This window comes from Setaria viridis, chromosome 6 (assembly GCF_005286985.2).
Source record: "Setaria viridis chromosome 6, Setaria_viridis_v4.0, whole genome shotgun sequence".
Classification (NCBI taxonomy): domain Eukaryota; kingdom Viridiplantae; phylum Streptophyta; class Magnoliopsida; order Poales; family Poaceae; genus Setaria; species Setaria viridis.
Window position 1 is genome coordinate 2,896,595 of NC_048268.2, and position 11,512 is coordinate 2,908,106.

At 46.6% G+C, this 11,512-nt stretch overlaps 2 protein-coding genes across 2 annotated transcripts; one reads left to right on the plus strand and one right to left on the minus strand.

Moving 5' to 3' along the window:
* The first annotated feature begins 669 nt into the window (after positions 1–669).
* LOC117861378 (uncharacterized) lies at positions 670–4,526 on the plus strand. Its single transcript, XM_034744917.1, has 14 exons — positions 670–1,009; positions 1,259–1,354; positions 1,462–1,584; positions 2,033–2,122; positions 2,204–2,332; positions 2,422–2,559; positions 2,683–2,727; positions 2,809–2,900; positions 2,975–3,092; positions 3,226–3,317; positions 3,404–3,494; positions 3,577–3,668; positions 3,795–4,123; positions 4,228–4,526. The coding sequence occupies exons 1-14, from the start codon at positions 752–754 to the stop codon at positions 4,254–4,256; spliced, it is 1,722 nt and encodes a 573-aa protein (XP_034600808.1). The 5' UTR covers positions 670–751; the 3' UTR covers positions 4,257–4,526.
* A 1,383-nt stretch (positions 4,527–5,909) lies between these two features.
* LOC117861474 (transcription factor GTE7) lies at positions 5,910–7,970 on the minus strand. The gene is made up of 3 exons (XM_034745039.2): positions 6,593–7,970; positions 6,323–6,491; positions 5,910–6,234 (listed from the first exon to the last, which is right to left on the minus strand). Exons 1-3 carry the CDS (start codon positions 7,835–7,837, stop codon positions 6,182–6,184), a joined length of 1,467 nt encoding a protein of 488 aa, XP_034600930.1. The 5' UTR covers positions 7,838–7,970; the 3' UTR covers positions 5,910–6,181.
* Between the last annotated feature and the right edge of the window lie 3,542 nt (positions 7,971–11,512).

The following is an 11,512-nucleotide window of genomic DNA, read 5'->3' on the forward strand; positions in this document are numbered from 1 at the left end:
GAGCTGAGTCCAGGTTTAGAAGTACAGAGATGGTGCCGTGGGCGAGAAAGGCAATGAAATTACAAAATCAGGTGCCACCGTCCATTTTGTACTGATAATGATTTGTACTTATGTTTTATGGCATAGTATGCGCATGCCTCCATTGCTACATGCCAATATGAATATTTATAAGATGAAGATTGATGTTTATAAAAAGGAATTCTGTGTCGCTCGTAACAACGCACGGGCACCAACCTAGCATCCTATCTATTTGGCGAGGAGCTCGACGTCGTGCGGCGTGAAAAGTGGAGGTGAGAAGCGGAAATATCTAGGGTTTCGGCCGGAGGTAGGAGCAACCTCAGCCGTTGGATGCGATCGAACGGACGAAACCTGGCTGCTTGGTCGGACCGGGAGGTTCTGACTGGCGGTCCAGGCCCAGGTTTTCGCGTTCACTGTAAATAATCTCCATGCCTCATGCTAGCGGCCCAAAACAGAGTGATAAACTTCATTTTCTCCCTAGAGAGGTCTGGAGCTTGAAAGGCTGCATCTGGGCTCTATAGTCCCCAGATAGTGAGTGGTCCAATGCACAAAACAAATAGGCCCATAGTCTCAAAAAAATGGCCCATGGAAAGCCCATTAAATCGGAACCACGCCGCCTATAAAACAATCCACGGTCGCCTCCTCTTCGAAACACCTCCCCTATTTCCCTAAAACCCTAGCAGCCACTAGGGTTTCTCCGCCCCACAACCCCGCCTCCTCCCTCCTTCCTCCGATGGGCAAGTCCAACAAGAAGGCGGCGGCGGCGGCCGTGGCGGCGGCGCCCGCAGCGGTGCCCAAGGGGAAGAAGCGGGATGCGGCTGACGAGATCGAGAAGGCGGTGAGCGCCAAGAAGCAGAAGGCAGCGCCGCCGGCGAAGGCCGTGCCGCCGCCCAAGGTGGACGCCAAGAAGGCCAAGAAGCAGCCGCCGCCCAAGAAGGCCGAGAGCAGCAGCAGCGGCTCGGAGGAGGAGGAATCCGAGTCCGAAGAGGAGGTATGCTGTCATACATGTTCTTTTTTGTTTTCGTAGATGTTGCGGGTTCTTGGGACGGGAACTGCTGAATGCTAAAAGCTTTTGTGAATACGATTAAACAGATGCTGCGATAGACGAACTAATCCATGCAGCATATGTTGAATCTCTGTATGATTTGGAAAGTTGATAGCTTTTTACCGATTAGTGCTTCGTACCTTCAGTCATATTTGAGCGTAATCATGTAATTTACATAAAAGTTTGTTTGTACAGGTTAAGGTGCAAACAAAGAAGGCCCTTCCTGCCAAGACTGTCAAACCAGAGTCTAGCGATGATGGCAGCAGTGATGAGACCTCTGAATCTGATGAGGTACATCACTGCCGATTTTGGTTGCCAAAATAACCAGCTGAGCAAATAGAATATTTGTGTTTATTTTCTCAGAAGATGTATGCTAACTCATCTTCTTGTTTATTAAGGAACCTGCAAAGAAGCCTGCTGCTAAACCATCGGCCACAATTGCCAAAAATGGTTCAAAGAAAGGCAAGCAAGAGAGCAGCAGCGATGAGAGTGGTTCTGATGATGAGTCGAGTGAAGATGATGTGAGTATAGTTTCCTGTTTTTTTTGTCTTCTACACAGTTACTTTCATTATACCACCATGACATATTAATGATTGCGTCTTGATTAGTGTTCCAGTTCAAAGCTATCTGTAACTGAACCTGTTGAATCATTGGTTTATGTCGAACTAGATAGATTTTATACCTACATTTGCTATGTTGATTGTGATTATAGTTACACAGTTTGTCTTGATAATCCTGGCTTGTCTGATAACTATTATGTTATGTTATGTGCCTTGGGATGCCCTGTTTTAGGCTTTCTATTTGAATCTCTTTCAAATAGTGTCCATTTTTAGCTAGGTCATTTGACAGTGTTATTGATTTTCTCATGTGAAACTCTCAGAAACCTATAGCTCGTTGTTTCTCTGTCAAATAGCTATACCTTAATATTTTCTTTAAGCATTATTTGAGTTGAGTCCTAAATGTCTTCAGGAAGCACCTGCCAAGCCTAAGGCTCCTGCAGTGGCTGCCAAAAAGGAAGATTCCAGTGAAAGTGAGTCAGAGAGTGATTCTGAGGATGAGGTACGCATAAAACTTGTTGGAAACATCTCCATGTTATGTATAATGAAATTTTGTTCACCTTATTTCTCAACTCCTTATTAGGATAAAAGTAAAACTGCAAAAGTAGCTCAGCCTGCCAAGAGAGCTGCTTCTAAGATGAGTGATGACTCAGACAGTGATGATTCAGATAGTGATGATAGCGATGAAGAGCCTCCACAAAAGAAGCAGAAGGTGCCACAAGTGCTCCAAATTTTCATTTTTCTTTGCGTATTTTGATTACTATGTCTCCATTGTTCATATTGTTTTTCATTTGTTCATAGGACACAGCACCTTCTGCTGCTGCAAAAGCTACTGCTGCAAAGAAAGAAACCAGCAGTGATGATGAGAGCGACGATGAGAGTGATGAAGACAGTGAAGAGGACGAAGAGGATGAAGAGCCTGCTAAAACTCCAAAGAAGGTATTTTCTCTTTTGTTATTACACCAATTGAATTATGGTATCTTTTGTTTTTAATGAAACATGTCTCAGTATATTAGGTTTTTGCTTGCATTATGACATCCTTTTGTTTTGATGGAAACTCAGGAAGCACCTGCTCTCACCTCTGGAAAGCAAAGTGCTACCAAAGAAGTATGGACCTGCAACTCTTGAACCTTTATTCTTGTATTAAAGTTTCATAGATGCAACATTTACAATTTGATACTTTTGCAGCCTAAAACGCCTATGGACACCCAAAGTCAAGCAACTGGATCAAAGACCCTTTTTATGGCAAACGTCCCCTTCAGAGCTGAACTTGAGGATGTGTAAGTTTGTCTGCAGGGGATATATTATGTTAGTCTTTTTGGTGCAGGTGTACTGATAATATTTTCGTTTGCAGGAAAGAATTTTTTGAGGCGGCTGGCGAGGTTGTTGATGTTCGTTTTCCTGTGTATGAAGATGGCAGTCGTAAAGGTTTTTGCTATGTTGAATTTGTTTCTGCCGAAGCTGCCAAGAAGGTAATTTATTTTTTAATATTGTGATAGAAGCTAAGCAATGTGCTGTTAATTTGTGCTTAAATTCTGTGTGCAACTGCTGCCAGTGCCAACACTGCAATTAATCAAGACTATCTGCAATTGTGTCTTCTTGCAGGCTTGTGAAGAGATGAGTGGAAAAGAGATGCAGGGTCGTGCTGTAAGACTTGACTTTGCTCAGGAAAGAAATGCGTACACTCCTCGCAGTGGGTAAGATGAATTTTATATTTCTTCTCAAAAGCATTATGTTATGTGGTGTTTTGCAACCATGTGATCATTCTGGTAAACTGGAACAGCAACGACACTGGATCTTTCCAGAAGCCAGTTAGGGGTGCCAGCAGCTCTGTATTTATCAGGGGTTTTGATAAAAATCTTGAAGAGGACAAGGTAAATTCTTTTGATTTGATTATAGCTATTTTATTAATCTTGCATTTGTCTTGTCGTTATGTCTGACACTGTTAAAATCCAGATCCGAAGCTCTCTTGAACAACATTTTGGTGAGTGCGGTGAGATAACAAGGGTCTCAATTCCAACGGATTATGAGACTGGTGCAGTCAAAGGGTGGGTCTACTAACAAAAACCACTGCCCATTATTCTTCTGGTACTCGGGAATGTCCCAGTAACCACCTGTCCCTTAGATTTAGGCTTAATAGCAATCTAATGTTTGTTGCATCCTTGACTCTGCAGAATAGCATACTTGGACTTCAAGGACCAGGATTCCATGTCGAAAGCCCTTGAGCTCAGTGGCTCTGACATTGGTGGCTATGAGCTGTTTGTTGATGAAGCCAAGCCAAAAGGCGATGGCCAGCGTGGTGGTGGCAGATCCGGAGGCAGATCTGGTGGCAGATTTGGTGAACGGTCTGGCGGCAGGCGTGGTGGTGGTGGCAGATTCGGTGACCGGTCCGGTGGCAGGGACAGCGGCGGTAGATTTGGCCGAGGTGGTGGTGGTAGGGGTGGTAACCGCGGCGGTGGCCGTGGCTTTGGTAACAGGCCGAGCTTTGGAGCGGCTAGTGCAGGTAAAAACTATTTCAGATTTGACCGTTGACTGCGCTTTGAGCAGCTTCTTGCGCTAATGCTGGGATGATTTGCAATAACTAACTAAAAACTGTTTGTTTTGCAGGAAAGAAGACAACCTTTGGTGATGATTAGAGTGAGGATTGAGCATCCTCAATCGATGCATCAGCGAGAGAAAGACGAAAGATCTGCTGCTGCTCTAGTGAAATTTTGAGCAATATTTTGTTTACCTTCAAATCTGTAGTAGTCGTGCCAGTGCTTGGATGATGTTGGTGCCTTTGTCCGTTACTTTTGGCTGAAGTTTAGTGGGATATCTGTTTGGGTATACATGTGCCGTTCTCTGCTATGGGGAAACTGCCGCGTTATTAGAATTATTATCGTATTAACATGGTTTTGCACTCTGAATGGTTGCGTTGTCTTTGCTTGTTTGATAGGTTATATAGCCGCAGCACTTCGACTTTCAGCGGTCATTCGTTTTCTTTGCATGGTTCAAATCTGTCTCCTTGACGAGTTCATAATCTCTTTTCTATGGTCCTATAAAATTGAGTCTTCCAATTTGAAAGATCGTTTGCAGTATTTTTTTCTATTTGCAAATCCGTCGCGTGGCAACAATTCAATAGTTCAAAGTCAGGCAGACTGTTCTCGTCATCTTCAAATAGAGAACCTTCAGACGACGCGGTGATATCAATAGTCGGTTCATTTTAAGTCTGTTTTTCAACTTCCAGATTGAGAGTTCTTTCAAGTTTCAAGCGTTTTTATTGCATCGTCTTTTTTTTTTTTGAAGAACTGAACGTAGCGTTAATATCTTGAGCTGTTGATCTGTTATGTACGTGCACCTTAGCACTGCTTGCATACAGAAATCAACAATAAAAATACGACAGTAGTGAAATAGACTCGCAACACACAAGTTAAGAACTAGGGCCTTGTTTAGTTGCTAAAATTAGGAGTGCTAAAATTAGGAGTGCTAAAATTACTGTGCTGGCACTGTAGCATACTGTAGCGTTTCGTTTGTATTTGTGAATTATTGTCCAAACTGTGAATTATTGTCCAAACATTGACTAATTAGGCTCAAAATATTCGTATCGCAAAGTACAACAATACTGTGCAATTAGTTTTTAATTTCGTCTACATTTAGTACTTCATGCATGTACCGCAAGTTTGATGTGATGAGGAATTTCTTTTTGTATAGTACCAAAATTGGGAGTTGGGGGTAATAGGAGGAACCCAGTACAGGTTGCGTATATCTCTACTATAGCAACGCAGCCAAGAACAGGGACTAGCTGATATCAACGCATTAGCTACCACAGCAAAAATGGGCAGCGATCATGCACTGCGCTGAACATGACATAACACCACAAGCCATAAAGCTGACAACCAAAGGACTGATATGTTCCGTTCCATTCTGTCGCATTTTAACAGGCTCGGTCAAGAGAAAGGTGGTTCACATTCTTCTTTTTCTTTTGATTCGAGGTGGATCATATTTACATAAGCTAAAAAGTGAGAATCTAGTTATCACTCAATTATACACCCACTGCAATGCATTTACCATTGACACCTACATTTGTGGCCATCAGACTAAAGCATGCTAACAGATAAAAAAAGACACTCAGAATTTGACATTACAAGACATCATGCATATCTTTCTGTTCAAGCACTAACACAACAGCAAGATGATCAAATTAAGGCAATCTTTTGTTTCCTGGTGTGGTTTATGGTGTCAATCAGCATTGATGAGACAATAGAACAGCAATTGCAGGAATAGAAACATACAAAAGAGAGCTATAAAACTCAAGATGAAATGCCAATGCATTGCTACCTTTCCTCTTTGTTCCGGATTATATTCCCTTCTTTACAGTAGTAGTAGTCTTCCAATCTACCCAAACATCTAAGCTATCCACTACCAAGTAATACCAACAACCACCAGGTACACACAAACACACCTCACACCGACTCATGAGCGAGGGCCATCCATTTTGCTATACCATTCCTCAAAATACCTCACCAAAAAAGAACCTCAGTCACCTACTCAAATCGCTAATCCTACAGTCAGGAAGCACCACCTAGTCCGGAGAGCGAGCATCGTCCCCGTCAGAATCAGAGTCCGAGTCAGAATCTGCAAGGAATTTTAATGAATTAGACCAGCTACTCACCAACGGATCAGCAATTGTTGTGATACTAGTCATTTGCCCTGCCATACATACCACTGGATGAAGATGATCCACTTCCAGACCCGCTTGAGCTGCTAGCCACCTGGGCATCCTTCTCGATTTCTACCGACTGGTAATTCACCGTCGGCATCTCATCACCAATATCCACATACTCATCAACCATGTCCGGCTCTGTTGCCCTCTTCTCCGGCATGTCAATCTCCTGGGATAAGCAACAAAAACAGGATCAGCAATAGAACGCAATCCAGATATCACAGATTCAGAACAAAAAAAAAACAGCCACATTGTTTCTGCAAGCCATACCGAGTCTCCAATTTCAACCACCATGGGCGGATTGACATCCACCTGCACCATGTCATCCTCATCTGGAATAATCGTCACATCAATGGTGTCCCCATTCATCGCAGCAGCATCACCATTCATCACAGAATTCCGCTGGCTCTTCTTTAGGGCCTTCCTCCAATTGACCACGAATCGATCAAGCTCCCACAGGGTCTCGATATCCAGCTCATCAAAATCAAGCTCCACAACCTCCCCTGTCAATGCCGGATCACTGTTCCTCTTCTGAACAATCTGCAGCACATTCAGCATCTTCTCCTCCGGCAGGTTCTCAATCTCCACCCTCAGCTTCTGCTTCTCCTCCTCGTCCATCTCCCTCTTGTTCGGCTCCCTCGCCTTGGGCTTGGGCCTCCTCCCACCCCCAATCCTCGGGGGAGCCTGCACCGGCACAGAAACCGGCAGATGCTGCAGCGGCGCGGGCAAATCCGGCAGCGGCATTGGCGGCTCGATTGGCGGGCGCTGCTGGTCGAACCACGAGACGGCCTCCTTGTACAGCCCTTCGAACGTGGCGAGGAGGCTGCCGGCGTACCTGTGCACGTGGTGGTCGGGAGGGTTGTACCGCAGCGCGTTGTTGAAGGTGAGCCGAACGTCGTCGGCAAAGGCCTCGTGCGACGGGTACCGGCCCGCGGCGAGGTTGTGCTTGACGGTGCCGAGATCCATGGGGCTCCGGATGATGGCGCGGTAGTCGTGCAGCTTGAGGCCCTCGACGTCGACGGGGGAGTTGAACCACACGCTGTTCTTGGACTTGCGCAGCCGCATCAGGATCTCCGCGCACCGCTTCCGCATCGCCTCCACCAGCGCCGGCGGCGGGGGCGGGGACGCGCGGCGCGCGCGGGGCTCCGGGTCGTGCTCCGCGGCGGCCCGGCGGCGGCGCTGCTGGCCGTCCTGCCACGTGTCGATGCGGGAGAGGAGCGCGCGGACGCGGCCGAGCTCGCCGGTGAGCCGCGCGCGGAGCTGCCGCGCCTCGGCGGGGGTCATTTCCGACGGCCTGAACTTGACGGGCCCCGAGGGCGACAGCTCCGGCTCCGGGACGGCCCGAGGCGGCGGTCCGCCGGGGATCGGGTTGCTCCCCGGGCCCGGGCGGTGGCGCCTAGGGTTAGGGTTGGACGACGGCTTAGGCATGAGGGGGACGCGGGCGCCACCCCAGTGGCGGTGGTGCGGGTGCGCGTGGTGGACCTCATTCCGGCCGGCGAGCACCGCGGAGGTCATCGCCGGCTGCGGCGGGCTGCGGCGCGCGATCTCACGGGCCCCGGCGGCGCATCGGTCGCTTCGCGGGCCTGGGCTTCCTGGGCTTCTCGGCTCAGGGCGGGGCCCGCTTGCGGGAGGGGGTGGGGTTGGGTGGGGGGAACGAGGTGGAGAGCAGCAGAGGGGAGCGGGGGGTGCCTTTAATAGCAGCGCCGGGGCTGCCCGGGCCGTGGCGGGCAGGATCTGGGCCGTCAGTTCGCGGGCAAGGGCGGGATCGGACGACCAGGACTTGCTGGAAGCCTGACCGCGGGCAGCGGGGCACGGAGGGCGGGGATGCCGGAGCGCGCCACATGGCGGGCATCTGAGGATCGGCGCGGGCTGGGGTGACGCTGAAAGTTTGTGCGGTGGTTGGGATGGGGCCTGCGAGGCTGCGACGTGTGGGGCAGAGGGGTGATGTGGGCGTAGTGGGGCCCATGTGGCAGTGGGTAGAAGCGCTGGTGGGGTGAGTATGTGGGGTGCGCGTGGGAGTTTTTTTGGTGATGAGTTTCTAGCGCGAGTCTGGGCCGCACGAATTGTGTGCGTCTCACGAGCGGGCCGGCTTCTGCGATCCTTGTGGTGCCATTTTTCGGAAACGACCCGGACGTTTCGGAATTTTCTGCGGCAACAGTGAGACCTGGTTCGTGACGTGCTACTGTCCTACCTGGTTTTGGTGCAAAGTTGCAAACTGCCAAGGTGCCAAGCCGGTCATGTCGGAAGCAAATCCTCTGCGGTTATTGCAGAAGGACTGATCCACTGCCAACTGGGCCCGATGGCCATCAGACCCACACGGCAGTGATCGAGTCTCTCTGCAGTAACTTACTGCAGAGGAGACCCGTCCGTCATGTCAGGTCTTACGAAATTTTTATCTGGTCAAATTCACCACCTTGTTCCTCGCTCGGTTCATTTTTAAACGAAGGTCTTACCGCCTTTTAGTTTCTGCCCTTCATGAATGATTACACATTATTCCTTCTCTATAGGCATTTGTTGCACAAATAACTTGAAAAATTAGAAATTGGTACATGACTCTGACAGAAATCAAATTTTCTAGATGGAAAAAGGTTTTAGACCCAAAAAAGCAGTTCTGGACTTTGAAACAAATTCAGCATTTTACATGCTCCTCAATGTTATATGTACTACTAAACCATCCTTTGTATGAATCCCAATATGTTAGTGTTAGTTGTTTGTATTTTCTTATTGTTTCGCACCAAGTATGGATGGATTCATGTTCCTTAGCTTAGTTGGCAAGGATATCACCGGATTTATTGTACTGATTTTGAAACATTCATTATGACGTTTGCTATAAGAAGAATGGTTTTACTTCAAATAAATTACTCCCTTTTATTTTACAAAGACTAGGTCACAAAATGGTAGTAGTAAAAGCCACCTCTTATTTGCGATGGTGGATATGTGAGGAAATGACTCCACTATCCGGTTTTAAATCTCGATGTCTATGATTTATACACAATTAGCTATTTTAGTAAATTAGTTGTAGATGTATGATTGGAGAGACATTAGTGCGTGCATGAGTGTGGGGGTGTATGCGTTGTGTTGTGGGTATGTATGCATAGTCTTGTATTAACAAACACTAAAATAAAACAGTAGCATTTCCTTATTTTTTTTATCTAGGGCGTATTAGGATCCGAAAGAGCCTAAATGGTAATGTTTGGCTATTATTATTGATTGTTACAAAAACCGACACCATACTAAATATATATGTATAGAAAGTGAGTTTGTTAGTGTGACTTTTTATACTAAACATGTATGTAATTTGATTAATTGTTTACCGGAATTTACAAAGTTTGTCATTTTAACATATTAATACTCCATCCATCCTGGAAAATAAAATTATTCTAACATTCAAAAATTATCCTTAAATATAAGGTGTTTTGGCACATTTATATATTGTTTATTCAATTTTTCTTGGAGTTGGCATGATGAGTCTGGCTGATCGGGGGAATTGTTGAAACAACTAAACGAAATAACTCACTATGTTATAACTTATGAGTACATGCGTCTTTTTGCATATGGTGTACTATGGGCAAACATTACCGAATGAAGACTTCTTCAAAAATATTATACTCCATTGAAGAACTCACTTCAACACATGCATAACTTGTCGTCCACCACACTATATCTTGTGCTAATTTTAAAAAGAAACCGGAGCTTAGGCGGTGGACAAGGAGCCAGCGCAATGCCACATGAAAAAGTAGGATGTATGTACGTATATATATTCACATTGGATGCGTGTGGGTACGCATATGTAAGCTTGGTACTTCGAAAAAATATTGGTAAGGATAGTAATCATCGCTTCGTAACATTCTAGAATCTAGATAGGATCCTGACATACTCCTTTGTTCTCTCTTCTTCAGTCCTGTTTGGATTAGCTTTTGAATTCTTAAAATCTGGATTTTAGGATAGTTTCCAAAATCTAGATTTTAAGTAGAGACTAAAAAGATTGTTTGGATCCGTAGATTCTATCTTCTCTCTCATACGGCCATAGAAATCTAGCAAAAGCTACCTAACTTCAACTTATGGGATTGAGTCTAGCTTCTAGATTTCAAAATCTAAGGCTAAAATCCAATACATTTGGATCCCACCCAAATTCTAGAAGTAGGATTCTCTAAATCTGATGAAATACCCTTAGAGAGAATATTTCACGATCTTTGTCTGTTGAGAATATCAAATGTAACTATTGTAATATTTAAGTCACAATCTTAAATTAAATGTTTTGAAAGAAGAAAAACGATTATATCGTACCGTTTAATTATTACATGTAACTTATGCGCTTGGCCTACTACGGACAAACGTCGCAGAACGGAAGGAGTAAACAGTCAAGGGGCTTATTTGGAAATATCCTACTCCGCCGAGGACCCAAACGCAAAACACGCCCAACTTCCCGCTTTATCTCGTGCGAGTTTTATTCTTTTAGAATAGAGAAAATTACTTCTGTACTGCTGAAAGATCACGAGTTCCAAAAAAAATACCACTGAAAGAAGATGTCCACGTAAGAAAAGATGCAAACCCTAACGGAAACTACCGTTCCGTTGCCGGCACCTCTGTTAACTCGGACAAAGATGCCCCCAAACCGTACATCTTCTACCTCTGATTTTTGCACGCGCTCATCCGACGCCATCAGGTTGTGCGCCAGCAGGAAAACCTCACGGGGTCTTGCTGTTCCGCTTGCCCATCGCAGGATCATGCATTCATGTTGCCATCGGCCAGACAAGAGCACATCAAAGGCAGTTGGTACCTTCCTCCGTCCGTGTTGCTTGCAGTTAAAAATTTGGGAGGAGCACATACAGCAGAATCTGATCGAGCACCACGTTCTCAACCAATTTTCCTCTGCTTGGCTAAAGGCACGCCAGCGATGGCCTGCCCACGTCGGTCTGAAGGGAGTCGGTCCAGGGGGGGCACCGGCCTGGCCGCCTGGGCACGCCGGCTTGAGGGAGGCCGGAGGCTCGCAGGGACGAGGGGCGCTACCGGTGGAGGGGCCGGGTGGGCGTCGCTCGGGAAGGGAGGAGCCGTCGCGTGGTGGGGGCGGAGGGGCGTCGTCGCATGGTGTGGCGGAGCGGCACCTTCGCGGCGCGTGATGGAGATGTGGATAAGGGAATGGCCGGGGCGGGTTCCCTGCCATTTTTGTTGTAGTCTGAGTCTAAGGGT